The sequence below is a fragment of the Dermacentor andersoni genome, chromosome 3 (genome assembly GCF_023375885.2).
Source record: "Dermacentor andersoni chromosome 3, qqDerAnde1_hic_scaffold, whole genome shotgun sequence".
Lineage (NCBI taxonomy): Eukaryota > Metazoa > Arthropoda > Arachnida > Ixodida > Ixodidae > Dermacentor > Dermacentor andersoni.
This window is the reverse complement of record NC_092816.1, coordinates 49,283,721-49,299,326: the sequence shown is the minus strand read 5'-3', so window position 1 is coordinate 49,299,326 and position 15,606 is coordinate 49,283,721. Positions and strand designations below refer to the sequence as shown.

The 15,606-nt window shown below is 46.3% G+C and overlaps 1 protein-coding gene across 1 annotated transcript in view; it reads right to left on the bottom strand.

Moving 5' to 3' along the window:
• The window catches only part of LOC126548525 (adenosine receptor A2b-like), a 131,231-nt gene extending 116,147 nt beyond the window's left edge, over positions 1-15,084 (bottom strand). The window contains exon 1 of the mRNA XM_050196749.2: positions 14,292-15,084. Coding sequence (XP_050052706.1) covers positions 14,292-14,885 — 594 coding nt within the window. The 5' untranslated portion in view covers positions 14,886-15,084. The remainder of the gene's footprint in view (positions 1-14,291) is intronic.
• Between the last annotated feature and the right edge of the window lie 522 nt (positions 15,085-15,606).

The following is a 15,606-nucleotide window of genomic DNA, read 5'->3' as shown; positions in this document are numbered from 1 at the left end:
TTTATTAATCATAGCAGAAGAAGCCAACAAACAAAAAGACACCAAGGACAACACAGGGGAAATTACTTGTACTTACTAATTGAATTAAAGAAATGATAAGTTAATGGAAATGAAAGTGGATGAAAAATCAACCTGCCGCAGGTGGGGAACTATTCCATGTCTTCGCATTACGCCTGCGATGCTCTAACCAATCGAGCTACCGCGGCGCGGTTATCCCATCCACTTTCGGGGGTATTTATGTGTTATTACGAGGACTAACACTGGGAGTGTTAGCCAGCGCCACCACTCACAAACCTTGGCGGCCAAGTCAGTCAAGAACTTTATTGAGGTCCTGAGGAGGTTAAAGCCGTTGGAGATCGCACGCGGTCTCCAACCGGGCCGAAACCGTAGGCGACGGGCCGAAACCGGGCCGAAACCATAGGCGCCGAAACCGTAGGCAACGCCCATGTCGGGACGGGAACGTGGTGACGCTCCGCCAGTTCTTGGGCCCTCTGGACGGCTTTGAGTTGGAGTTTGAGGTGCGGGCTTTTGAGGGCTTCTTCCCATTCGGGCTCACTGGAGAGAGGGCCCTTCGGTAACGCGGTACATTGCCATACCATGTGCGAGAGGGAGCAATAAAGTTCTGGACAGTCTGGACAATTTGCCGGGATGTCTGAGTTGTAGTGACTTAGTAGGCCTCGTGATGGATACGAGTCCGTTTGTAGCATTCGAAATGCGGCCGCCTGCGCGCGTTCGAGTTTGGCGTGCGGGAGCGGGTATTTCATTCTGCCTTTTCGATAGTGTACGTGAACTTTTTGGGTGAAGGTAACTTGTGAATACGGCCAGTTGCGAATGCGATGACGTGGGATTGTTCACCACCTTCGGCAAGTTGTTTTTTCATCCACTTTCATTAATTTATAATTTCTTTAGTTCAATTAGTAAGTACAAGTAATTTCCCCTGCGTTGTCCTTAGATTCTTTGTTTTTGGCCTCTTATGCTAGGTTGCACACAGGAAAGATTCGAAGGAGGCTTCTGCAGACTGTCTCGTAGATATCTTCATCTCATAAATAAAAAATAGAGCAACGATTCCTCACGAAGACAGCGCGCGGTTGAGCAGTAGAAGCAAAAACAAATGCCGCGCCGATCAGCGCCGCCGGCGTAACGCGCACCAGCTAGCGTTCAAAACTGTCGCGCTCAAATCTGATACCGGAAGTGTGGTTGCAGTTTTTTACGTAGCCGCTTGGTGAGATACACTCATATCGGCGCTTGCTGAATATCTGTCTGCATGATGATTACAATACGACACTACATTACAAGCGTTCACGTGGATTTCTGCAGTGCTTATGAAGCCAATTGTCGTGCAAGCGCTACGATGATGCTACTCTGTTTAACCTACGTAGTTTTTCTGGCTACCTACGTAAATAGTTTTCCATATTTCGCCGAGTCTCAACATCTTGCAGAAAGGAAACACACCATGAAATCAAGCTAAACTCCACGCGTGTGCTTTTTATTGCAATGCCTCTGTGACAAGCATGCGAGAAACAGGTTACCGTCAGTCTAGCAAAAAAATAAATTAAATTTAGGCAGAGACAAGACTGCTTACGTGTGTGAATGCGAAAGCGTAGAATCCCTTCGGTGAAATGTTTGTTTACGCGCGTTCCTTGTCCGCACAAGCTCTCGCCTTCGTTGGAACTGCGCCTCGGTAAGGACAAATCAAAATGCGCCAAGCGACTCAACGCGCTCGCTTGTCCGCGAGGAGCTCGTAACTCGAAGGACCGCTCAGCGGCGTTCGATTGGGCATTAATGCTTGTATTGCGGCATCAATTATACGTTCACTCCACGCGCATTTCTGCTGTCACCGTCGCCGTGACGGTCCGTAGAAAGTACAAGGGCGATAACTTCGTCGCCGCGCGCCGTGTAATGTATATGGGAGTGAAAGCTTGAGGGTGAGCGGACGATAGCGGCTCAGTCTTGCCACACAAGGAAGGAAAGTGGGGAGGAAACGCTCCGTCTTCCATCGCGCGGCAGGCCGGGTTAGGGAAGGAGGAGGGGGGGGGGGGCGTTCTACTCAGGCGGCTGCTGCGTATGGCACGCGAGTGCGCGGCCGCCAGGCTGGTATCTCGAAAAGGATCTACGATTGGGCAAAGTGCGCCGAGTGCTGATAGAATTTCTTTCTCTATGCTGATAGTTTAGTGGTCGCTGTCTTTTCGCCACTTTGTTCGCGTTGAAGCTAGAGGCAGCACGAAGGTCAATTCGCTCGCTGCAGCTGCCGCACTTACTCACTACAGCGTTTTGACAGCGAGTTCCCGTGGTTATCGAGTGAGAAGTGTTCCATGTTTGCTTGTGCACGCGTTACGCCATGCTCGCTTGAGAAGAAAAAAAAATACAATTTTTAGATAAAGATTTCATTTATTGGAAGACAAGAAACATTTCGTTTTGTAATATACTGTCTGCAAGCAGACGACAAAGGAGGGAAGTAAACTTCCGGGGAGTTCACTGCTTGCTGATTGGCTGCTCTCTCTGCCCCGTTCGCAGAAATTTTGCATACTGCCACTGCGTGACACAACGCGTGTCGAACAAAGATCCCCGATCGCGCCCCAAATGTATACTTTCTCACAGTTACGGCCACACTTGTGGTCTGCCTCCCACTAATGCCGGCGTATGATCGCTACTGCGCTCACCTATCATAGTTTTCAGCATGGTTCCAGTGAAGGACTACATCCTCCCTGCAGGTCGCGAAAATTCTGATAAAAATGTTCCGTGGCTTGTTCCGCGTTACCACTTCTTAGTTAGAGACTTTGACCGGTAAGCTTTTCATTGCAATTAGAAAGTAGGTACCATGAAAATTTGTTGTCAGTCCCTTTATTTGACGCTCCACGGCAATTCTCAAGAAACTTAGTGTCATCTCCAGTCGCGCGCCGGCGCTGAGCTCAATTCGGTGGAGCTCGGCGTCGAGTCGAGGGCCGTTTAAGAACAAGGGGGTTAAACATTCCGGTTGCTGCCACTGCTTCGGCCTTCGGGCAAAACTGATAATTTTCTTTTTCTTGTACTCATATTTTAGTACTTTTCCCTAGTGCAGGATGGCGAACCGGGCTCAGCCTGGTTAACTCCCCTGCCTTTTCCTTGTGACCACTTCTATTTATACCTCTCTCTCTCTCTCTTTCTCTTGTGGCGTGATTTTACGCAAACAAATAGGTTTCTGTTACATACCAACCAGTTATTTTGTTTGCTTGTTTGTTTTATCACCGGTGTTGTTGTTTCTTTTTTCATTCTACTTGCAACTACATTGGCAGTTGCGTATATTTTATGCAACGCTCTGCAACTGAACGCGCCTCTCTGCGCCTCCTGTTTGAAGAAAAATAAACGTTGCTTCATTTTACTTGGTCTGAGTGCCATAACTTCTGTCGCAGTCCACAAAGTATCTGTTCTCCGCTTTTGTTGCAAAAGAAAAAAAAGAAATGACGCAGTATGTCTATTACATATTAAGATACGTGGTGCGCCAGCCAGTGAAGCTGACCGTTACAGATATTGTTCTCTACTTCACTAGCACAGAATTCACAGTAAGCAGACATGGCGACCAGATTGCCATGCGGCAATCCATAAAGGAAATCGGATCGTTTTGGTTGTATTCAGGGCTGCCGCCGAGTCTTAGTTGGTCGAAACTGCTGTGGGACCTTGCCCTTTCGATCTTCCGGAAATGTCACAGCTTCCAGAATGTAAAGCAGCGCTATATCTGCTGCAGCAGTTGATCTATTGTGTGACAAATGACGACCTATCCCGACCTCATTACAGGGTGTTAAGGGCGCCCGTCGAAATGGCATGTGTCGCGGATCGTTCTGTATAATCCCGAACGAGCAGTACCTTCTGTAGCGAGCATAAGTTCAGAAATGACTCAAATTTAAACTCCCAAGAACGAGGCGATAACGTATTTCCTTTTTTCTTTCTTTAGTTTTTTCAGGCTGCAGACTTGCGACACATAATCTCTGGTCAACGATCATGGAAGATTAGCGTTACATCGCCTTTCATACTGCTCTTTATACGAATGTGCTCCCTCGTAACAATCAATGAGCTCGTTGACTTATCCCGTCTGCTTACAAGGGTCTTTCAAGTTGATTCCTACACTTTCTAAGAAGAGCCATTCCACGTTTCGCATATATTTGGAAGGAGTTATAAAGGATTAAAACTTCCACTCAAGTCCAGCAATCTTCGTAGAGGGATGGTCACGCATGCGCAGTTTGTTCGCTCATGCCTTCATCAGATGTACGTTGGAAAACGGCGTGAAAGCGAGATATGGGTAGAGGCACGACCCGCAGATTTCCTAGCCTGCTCTCGGCGACCTCACAGATTATCGGCAGTGATTGACAAAGACTGTAGTTTCTCGTGTGCGTATCTTATTTAACTGGCAAATACACACAGGTACGAGACCAGTGACTTGCGTATTGCAGATGATTTGCCTTGTTAATGTTCAGCGTTGGAAAAGCTGTAGCGCAGACACTCAAACCAAAAAAAGAAAAAAAAAAGAAAAATAAAGCGCTCGTGCGTCGTTCTGTTGTCCTTTCTATGAGTCACTCCCGTATGATTTACAATTCGCGTAACCTTTCTCAAAATCTAATAGAACATACGCGGATAATAAGGAACTCAGAACTCTGACGTCGAGCAATGATATCAAGTCAACAGTGCCGCTGTTCTTTAGGAGCGAGGGAATCGAATTGGGCGGAGGAAGTTCGTTGTCTCGGCTAAAATTTCGGTTCCTTCGCCAACGGGGCTAAAGGCATCCCGCTGAAATGAGAAGCGTCGTGGGTTTACCTCAGTTCATTACAGGAGTATGGGATCTCCCAGCGATCTCCCGTAAACGCTTGCCTGCAGCGTTTATGCCAACATATCTTATACCAACAAATTCCCCTTGTCCCTGTTCCTCCGTCAACTCTCCAGCCAAACTTACAAAAGCTTGGGCAGTAGGAAATTTGATGCCGCGGCTCACACGTTCTTTTTTTTACACAACAACGCACTCACTGACACACACAAACGGCTGCCGCCCACTTTAAGCTTGCAACTGGCTATCATTTAGTTAGTATCTCGTAAATAAAATTAAAGCATCCCTGCCGTTTTCCTGTCTTCTCCTGCCGCCCAGAAGCTCTCATCAAAACAAAACTGTTCATTTAAGGTTCCTTTAATTACGTACAGTGAAGTCGCTTCTTTACTTGCCAGTCACCCTCTGAAATGAGGCTTCACTCTTGCTAACAATACCTCGCGTATGCGTGCGAATGTTTGTGCGATCGTAAGAGTGTATATATTTCGCATTTCGCCCTTCTTGAAATAGCGAGCCTCGTAAGGACAAGTGGCGTTCAATTTATGAATCCATTATTCCTCGCTTGGGCCCGTTGCTTCGTCTTGCTGAGTCAGTGACGGGATGGCCGCGCCCTTTTCTCATCACCGCGTAATGAAGCCCGCACTATACCGTAAACACTCGCCACGCTGTGTACGTGTGCTCTGGGTTCACCCACGCATTCATATCATATCAAAGTTCACCGTTCGCGTTCGCGTCGTACGTAAGGCGCAAGCCATATTAAGTTTCTTTCCTAACGGACACACGTCACTTCAACCTGCCGTCCGGACTTCTTGCTTGTTCTTTTTTTAAAAGAAAACTCGTTTCAATTAACTTGGTTACTAGCATGGAATCGACCAGATGAACTAGATTTCCTCATCCGAGTAAGCCGTGTTCAACGGAACTTGGTGTGGGCATGCAGAAATTAAACGAGCAGCTGAGGCTGCAGGAATTCTCGTATCCGAAGTTTTCGCCATGGGTACGGATTAACAAATAACGCTGCGTGCTCAACTCCTACAGTTTCCACGTTTAGCTTTATTCTCGCCATGCCTCTTTACGAAGCCGCTTTCCTAGTGTAGCGCTTTCGACGTATTCAATTCGCGTTGTTTCGTTTATGTTCGTTTCGACGATTTCCGGTTCTTTTCGCTGCTATACATATGGGCTTACCTTATGGTGTTTTTCGAGGCATATATGCGACCGTTCTTTTAATTGAAAGCGATAAACAATAAGGAGAAAAGAAATGAAAGTGGTCGGAAGGACAACTTTCAGCCGTTGGAAGCCGATCACCCGTATGTTCCTCATTACGTGAGCTAAGTTGGCGAGCTAAGTTGGCGGCTGTTTTTCCCATCTAGTTTCTTGAGCATTTGCGTATTAGGACTAGCCCTGGGGGTGTTAACGAACGCCACTCAAGGTCAGGGCGATGGATGGCGTCACGGAGTACATGAACTTATAGAAACTCAGGTGAAATAGCTGCGGAATATTGGGACGTGACACGCAGCCACGACCACGTGAGAGCTGTACAGACGGAGATCACTGGGGACTGCTTTCGGCCCGCTGAAAGACATGAACACGACGACGATAATGATGATGAATACATTATGTATAGTGTGGGTTCTTACCCTAGTATGAAAATGATTATACCTTGTTACTAGGTGCCATTTGGAACTGTCAGATGTCATCAGACGTCCATTTGTCGAACAGATTAACGAAGTTCGTTGACAGGGCGACGGTTGTACGGCCATTTCAAATGAGAAATAGAACCTCATAAGCCGGTAAGTTGTGCGTGAGTAGCTAAGTTCGGAAAAGCAATGTACATCAGGCGCCAACGATGTGATGCCCTCTGTATATGGCTATTCGATAATTAGCATAAATGCACTCTTCTGCTATCCTCTCTCGTTTTTATTTTTTTCGTCGTATACTGTCACGTCTCAGCCGGGACCAAGTATAGCACATTTTCTCACACTTACAGCGGCAACATTCATAATGCTGAGTGGTGTGACTCAATATAGGTCTATAGAATACGCAATTCAGGCAGTCAGCACGAAGTGTACAGCAGCATCCAGCAAGACAGCCGGCTTCGGACGTGCGCAAATCATAGGTGTAGCAGTTGCGCTGCGTGCCATTCCGACCGGTGATAATCTTATACTATATATTTCCGAAAATTTCTTTCCTTCACGGAATGTTTCTTTTTTTTTGCAACTTATTATTCGATTTGTTGTTTTTTTTTCGCTTTTTCATTATGAGTCTGTAATCATTGTGCTTTATGTACTCTTTTCTTTTTCAAATGTGACATGTGACATCTGCAACGTGCCTGTTTCCGATATGGCTGTGTGCTTTTCTTTTTTTTCCTCTTTTTTTTTTTGTCGGCCTATAGTAATGTGTTGTTGACTTACACAAATTTATGCAAACCTGCAATTTTGATGCTTGTTTTTCATCTGTACCCCCCCCCCCCCCCCCCCCCCCCCCACTGTAATGCCTGAATGGGCGCTGTGGGTACTAAATAAATAAATAAATAAATAAATAAATAAATAAATAAATAAATAAGCACCTATTATTAGTACAAATCCTATAAATGAGGCTAAAATTAATAACGGGGTTTAAACTTCAACTGCAAAGACAATTTGGACCATGTGACAAAAAGTTTGCAAAGATAGATGTTTTCAATACTAAAACTGAAAAAAAAAAGACTGAAACAAAGAAAGAAATAAGAAAAAGAAAAAGCAAGTCGCCGCTATTACCGCTCGCCGGAAATGACGCAGAACCCAGAACGTTCAGAACAAGATCGAGCGGGATTCTCGTCACCTCCAGGATTCGGGGACGTGAATCTCGAAAGAATTGGGAATCTTGAAGGCCACCACGCGCACGCGTCGTCGGCCGAGGTGCTATTTAAAGGCCGTCAATAAGAAAACTAAACCAGGGGCGGTATATTGTAGCGATGCCTTTTCCGATTCTATGCTTTTTCAGGCTTTTCGCGCTTGGCCAGTGGTCAGAGCGACGGTCTGCCCACATTATCAACGGGATCAGGCGGCCGTGCGCGGTTGACGATAAGAATAGCATAGAATACGGCATAACGCATCGCTACAAAATAGCGGCCCAGCTGTGTAGTTTTCCCAGAATGAAGTCGATAGTACATACACTCTCCGTTTACAGCCAACTTTTGGCGAAGCAAACTTTCGGTGCACTTTGGCCTCTCGAAAGTTCCAAAGCGGCTCGCTGGCTTGGTTTCTTGGATCATCTAACGGCGGGGTTCATCAAAATGCACCAAAAGCACGGAACACGAGCGCTTTTTTTTTTTTTGCATTCCATCCGCACCGGAATGCGACCGCCGCAACGGAAGTCGAACCCTCCGCCTCCAGCTCACCAGCAGAACGTCGTATCGCCACCGAGTCGCCGCGACTGGTGCGATTCTTATCGAAGCGCTAAATGTGTCCACGTGGTTTCCGCATCATTTACGTAAAAGAAAAGGGCGGGAAAAAAAAAAAGCTGCCGCAATCACTGAACTGCGTCCAGAGCAATTTCGGTACAAGATTAGAATTGAATGCGTCTTGCCGCGCAGAGCCTTCTTTCAGACCTGTCTTGGCAAGAGTGCAGGGTGACGGGCGCGTAGGCCCCTACTATGTTCGACCACTTCATCGCTGCTACTTAGCGACTTTCCTGTAGCGACAATTTACACGCTGCAAGCAGCCACCCAGAGCTTTCCGAGTTCCCGACGAGAAAAAAAAAAAAAGAAGAAGCCGAGAAGCGCGACTTCGTCGAAACTAATTGCTGGCTCCGCGGTTGTGGATAGCTCAGCCGCGATTGCAGCTATGCCAAGGTCGCCCAAGCTGTCTTCGATGGCGGACTGGATAATACGTTAAGATCGAGCAACAGTTAACGAAGGTGTCCCGAGCTCTGCAGCTTTGCTGCGCATGGGGGTAGAGAGTTTCTTTAGTGCAAACTGGAGTGAAAGAGAGAGAGAGACAGAAAACTCATTACTAAACAGGATGGCGTAGCACTTGTTGGCCTTCCTCAGTCCAGGGGCCTAACTGGCTCAATGAATTCTCCCATCTACACTTAAAACAGTACTGACACGATATTTCCGACTTTACATTTCTTTTAGGGTCACATGAAGGGTCCATACCTTCATAAACACCATGAGTATACTGGCAAGCGTCAAAGCGCCTTAAAATTTACTATAATTCTTCTTTCTGCGAAGCTCTTTCGGTGCCCAGGAGCAGGATACGTATTGAGAATTCACGATGCGACGATGCGTTGGCTCGCTCTCTTTCTACGACCGCCGCGGCTGCCACGCGAAAAGCGCAGCCGAAACACGTGACGCCGGGGTGTATTAATTCAGATACTCGAGTATTAAATTCAGATACCTTATAAATGTTTCTCGATCTTCGTATTTGCCAAGTCTTGTCCTCTTGCAGGCGAGAAGCATGTAGTGCTGCTACTATAACTTAGAAAATACGTATCAGTCGCACCTCTAATCGAGGTGAGTGCTAGTTGTATAGTCAGCCACTTGCGTAAGGGATTGGCTAGAAGTGGGCTCGGAGCTGAGGATATCTTTTTTTCTACATACGTATACACGTGTGCGGGCATATTTGCATTTTACACCACCTCTACACCGTTTGCTAGCTGTCGCCGATAGTCGCACCGTAGGAAACCGGGGGCCATCGGGCTCCTCAGCTATGTCTCTGGTTTCATTTCTATAGTATATCTGCACTATACAGAAAATAAAATATTATATTGTATTGTACAGGTATAGTAGCGGAGGTAGATGTGGTGAGTGTCATTGCTAGATCACGTCAAGTGCGCAAGTGTGTGCGTCACAGTGAGCGCTGTTAGGGCATCTGTCGGAGCTTGTAAGTGGGTTGAAAGACAACTGGGGGACAAGGAGTGTGTGGAAAACGGGATAGTAAGGCGAAAGCCTTTCTAGGCTCATAGTGAATCATTTTGTACATGTGGCGTTTAGTTTGTGTGTAACTGTGCCTTTCCGTGAGTATATGTGTTTATATGTTGGTGCTTGAGGACTCGGACATTACTTACGTTGAAAACGTGCTGTGTTTCGTTTCTTACATGTTATCGTCCCAGTGGAATTGCGCCGTGATTATGACTCAGTGTTCGTATCGTCTCTTGTCGAAATAAACTTTTTCTAAACACACTGAAGTTTGTGTCGGCAGACATTGACCGCCGTAGTGTCCGCCGAAGCGTCATCACACCATATGAAGACAGATTAAAGACGGATTGAAGAATGAAAAATGATTGATAGTGACAGCTAGTCAATGGTAACGTTATAATAAAGATTGGTAGAGGTTAATAATGACTAGTAATGACTAATAATGACTACTAATGACTTGTAATGACTAGTAATGACTATGAAATGACCAATATGTCTAACGACAATTTGTAACGACTACAATTCATTAGAAATGACTAAACATGCTTAGTAATGACCAGTAATGACTAATAATGACTGAAATGACTCGTAATGACTACTAAGGACCAACATGTCTAACGACGGCTTGTAATGACCACAATTGATTACAAATGACTAAAAATGCTTAGTAGTGAGCAGTGATGACGAGAAAGAGGCGAAGGACAAGAGGAGGAAGAGCAGGCTTTCGCCGTTCACCTCGTAAGAGAGATCTTAAGAGAGTGCGTAAATCTTTTTACGTCATCCTCCCACCTATCCTGCTGAGTACGATAGATAAAAAGCTGAAAAAAAAATGGCGCGCAAAGGACTCACTACAGGCCAGACTTGTACACGTTGCAGAGAACGAGTAACCTATTGCAACTACAATTACTTCATTGAAAAAAAAAGGTAATTGGTTACAGCTACAAATTACTGCTCAAGAAAGTAACCCAGGATATGCTCAAAAGTAATTGAATAGTTGAAAGGTAATTTTCTCCATCTATTTACTAACATCGTATATAGATACCGCAAACCGAACCAGGTGGATTGGCACATTCAGTGTCTCTTCTGCAGCTATTTCCGCGTTGCTTAATTATCTTCACTAACAATTCCTTTTCAAGATTTATTCGTCCATCTTCCCTCGTTTTTATTGTGGAAGACATCAGCAGCGACACTGAAAACTTGCTAGATATGCTTGACGGGGCGGCAGGTCGGTGTTGTAACGTATAAGGTACTCACTAACGTGTGTGCAGTTACTCATCATATGGGTCCTCTATGAAGCGCAACGCTTCATTGTTGCTCATACTTGGAGAAAACGGTCCCTGTTTGGCCAATGAAAAGTTAAAAAAAATCGTGCGTATTAGATTTTCCGGCAATAACGCCATGACCGGCCGTCGAAAATCGAGACATACCATGCAGCGGTTCAAATTCGTCGGCCAACGTTTCGTGGAGAGTTAAGATGAGGAAATGAATACCGAGCTCCTGGGTATTGACTGTTTGAGAGTGCGGGAAGCTGTCGCATCACACGATCTCGGGTGTCTTACAGCAGTCCTCACCGAATTCAGGTTCTCAAAGCCGCATCATCTGTTGTTTACAGCTTGTCTCGCCGATAATGTAACTGCTTACGTGTAACTGGTTCTTGAAAAATGTAATTGCCTCACAGTGAGTGTTACCGATTCGACAAAGTAATCGTTAACTTACAAGATCAGCGAGAAAATGCAATGGATTACGCGTAATTAATTACGTACAAGTCTGCCACTGACAGAGAACATATATTAGTATTATTATTATTATTATTATTATCAACGTAATTGCTATTATTCACGTAAACACGCACAAACGCCACAAAGAAAGAAAGGGAAGCGGGCTAGCAATTGTTCGATGAAAAGGACAGCACTCCCACCCGATTGAAGAGCAGAGAAATAAAAAAAAAATACACAAGAGGAAGGAAAGAAAGACGGGAGAAAAAAGACTGAAGCCACACCAAAACACATCACACGACTGAGTACGATTATTACATACGACAGCCTCTTCCCGTAGTTGAGAATTCTCGTACAGTTTTATGCAATCCACAAAACGAAATAATACACCTCGCTCGGGTTACAGTGTGTCGCAGGAATGTTATAAACGCGACGCATCGCTACTTGTTGCCGAGCTAGTCGGTTAAAATATTTTTGAGGTGGAACGAAACTTTACGATGAAAATAAAAAATAAAGCGACTGTACCGCAAGGGGTGCCATTCTAGCAAACTTTATTGGGAGCGGGGTTTAATTTTTTTCAAGGAAAAGGGGGGGTTCGCGGACGCCGGCACTTTCCTCGAAGAATCACATCTGTCTGCCGCGCATAAACCTAGTTGCGGGCGGTGCTCTTTCCTACATGGGCTGTCATCCCTTCGCGGGTTTCGATCGAATGGCTCTCGCTTTTTTCTTTGTTTTATTATCTTCTTTATCGAGTTTCTCGTTTCGTTGTTATATAGAAAAAAAGGAAAGTTAGAAGCGCTTTTGTAGCATCGCCCAGCAGGAACTTCAACGTGAAAGAACGATGCCGCTGATTAATTTTGTTGTCCTGCCATACATACACAAGATGCTATAGGGAGCGATCGCGGTAGAAGACAGCTCGGTTACTTTATCTCGGTGTAATCCACATTAAATAATAATAAATAACAATATCATAAAATAAAAAGATAAAGAAAAGGCGTTGATGCCCTCTTTAGATGATTTTGGTCGTAACACGAAAGAGTGAAACTGGAATTCCAAGAAGCAGTGGCAGTTTCGTAGCCCATTCACAAACACCAGCCGACAATTGTGCACGTACGGCCTCAAATTAATTACAGTCTCGCTCGAAGTGCGAAACATTGACATGGACACCAAGTCACGCCATGGCGTGTGCTGCTGCGCATCGTAAATAGCACCCCATGAGGTTGCCAGGCGATCATAGGTGCCCATCCTACGCGACGGTGAAGGTGGCGAAACTAGAGCTTTGGCGGCATCGCGCCCGATGGAGTCGACCTCAAGAAACTTCGAAGCCCTCCTGTCTTTACTACCCTTATATATGTCCAGGCTGCCAGCCATGTTTTCTATACGAATCTACTCGGGGACAAAAAAGAAAAAAAAAGAATAAAGAAAGCCATGATACCTAAATGTCCTCGTTGAAACAAATATCCGTCGTCGAGACCAGAGTTTTTTTATAAAACAAGCCTTTCTAACCTTTCTGTGCCTACATTCCTAAACGTTAGGTATGCACAAAAAACCGCAACGTAATCGCCGTGTCGTGGATTTGCTTGACGATTGCCTGACGTCAGTACGTACCTACATGGGATAGATTTTTGGTAGAGCCCAGCATGAGACTCTTTCGTTTTTATAATAATAATAATAATAATAATAATAATAATAATAATAATAATAACAATAATAATAATAATAATAATAAAGTCTATTTTCATCGTAATAAAACGAAACTCTATTGGGGGCTTGAAGTGATCAACAATAGGGCGAATTAATGCAAGGCTTATCCCGGAACGACTGTTACGGCAAAGGTCTTCGTCAGGACAAAGCAAGAGAAGATGCAATTTCCACTCATGAACATTTAATGGAAGGAGACGTCCATGCATACTTAGGTAGATGTAATGCTGGCGTACTTTTTTTTCTAAACAGCAATTGCAATGGCGAAGCAGTGGTCACGGGTGTAACGCGTCCAGTTTGCGTAATTTCATTCGCGTAGAGTGGATCTTTTTAGTATAATAATGCTTTCTTTGGATTACCCCGTGTTCTTCAATTCACGCAACCTAAGAACAACTGTTTATATACAGAGATAGGCCTGAAAAATTAATTTCGGAGTATATACCAGATTCAAAAGCTACGTTAATATACGCATTATGTGATTTGCGAAGATATGCTACGGTGTCGTTCTGTGTGCATTGACTGTCATTCTACTCTTTATTCTATGCACAACTACATTCATAAGCGGAAAAAAAGTCCACGTGTAAATTATCGCCTGCCACTAAGGCAGGAAAAAGCTGGCAGCACCTCTATGCGACATCTCATTTCCGGCTCAGATTTTGTTCAATCGACTACAAGTAGCGCTTCTTTGGCTTCACCTCGAAAGCGAGAAAAAGCTTACATCTTGAGCAGACGTAAGTGCGAGGGAAATAAAAACAGTGGGCGGGGGGGGGGGGGGGGGGTGCGGGGGTGCGACAATAATGCGACAAGATTGTAGCTGTAAAGAAGGGGGTGGGGAAAGGTAGGGGGGAGGTTGACATTGCTTTCAAAGAGAGTAATTGCAGTACTCGATCACCAGAGCTTCACCTCAATATCCTGTGTCCTGGTTCAAAAAACCTGCTTCTCTTCCACGAGATTTGCTCCATTCTGCGATACAGAACTCGGTCCATACGCTGATAGACGCGACGGACAAATATAAACATGCATAACACAACAGACACGACGCCGGAGAGGCCGTCGCCCAAGCCGTAACGTTGTTTACGGCCCGGTTGTGCAAACAAAAAAGGAAACCACGGCCATTTCCGTCGCGCACTACGAGATCATCTCCGCGAGTGGCGGTACTATAACACGGCTCGCGAACGTGTGTGCTCACCTGCTTGCGGACGACGCTGTAGATGCGGATGTAGAAGAAGGCGATGAGCAGCGCCGGGTACACGATGGTGGCGAAGTAGAGAAACACCAGGAAGCTGTACTTCATCACGGGCAAGAAGAGGCAGTCGCCGCTCGAAGCGGCCGCGGAGTCGTGCCATCCGAGCAGGGGCAGGAAACCCAGCACGAACCCGCTGAGCCAGCAGGCGATCACGACGCTCAGAACGACAGCCTCCGACGCCAGTCTCTGATAGGCCAGAGGGTATAGTATGGCCCAGTAACGGTCCACCGACACGGCCACCAGGTGCAGGATCGACACCGTACAGAGGACCACGATGAAGGACAGCATCGCGACGCAGGCCAGCGGAGAGTCGTGCGGTATCCCGGCTCGCGTGAGCACCGCGAACGGTATGGCCATGACGCCTACCAGGAGGTCCGCTACTGCCAGGCTTAGAATGTAGTAGTTGGTCAGCCGGCGCCGCAGACGACGCTCTCGCGCGAAGCAGACGAGAACCGCCAGGTTCCCGACGGTCGCCAGGAAGGCTACGCATGCTTCGACGCTCGTGTAAAGAACGGGTGGCGCTTGCCAGTGCGTCATGGTGGTCGCGGTATAGCTAGTTGGTGCGTAGGAGACAGCATGCGGCGAATAACACTGCCCCGCGCGCCACTTTGGCGACGACGACGCTTAGAAAAAAAACTTTGACCCGCGGCCCCAAGCGCACGCGCGCGTCTCTCTTCACCCCATTGATGCGATTCAGCTGGCGCGACGACGCGAAGGAAAAAGCCGGCGCACGCCGCGCGCGCCGCGAGCAGACGACAGTAGTCGGCCGTGGCGCCTCCCAGAGCGCATGCGCAATTGTCGCGACAGTAGCGCCGTCTCCAAATAGGAGCGGCGCGCTTCGTTTACGCTTCTTCCTATTTGAACCTCTTTCGCAACCTTCGCTGGGCTCGTTCGCCTCGTGTCAGATTCGAGCACTGCAGCTGAAAGCCTCCCATGAGCTCAGTCTCCACGCTCAAGCGTCAAAAATGTCACACGGATTTTGTAATCCCTGCATGCAGCGGTCCTGACGACACACCCCTTCAACATGACATCTGTTTTAGGCAATTTAGCAACAGGAGAAATAATTTCCTTTCTGGTGAAAGACAGCCATCAAAGAGACAATACCGCTCGAGCACCAACTTACACTTTTGTATTTTTTCCTAATGGAATGCACTCCGTTTCGTAAAATATTAATTTCTTCCCCGACCCTTCAACGAGTACACGCAATCTCTTTTTAGCCTGTCAATTCGTTCGGTCATAGAAATTAAAAACTGTTGTT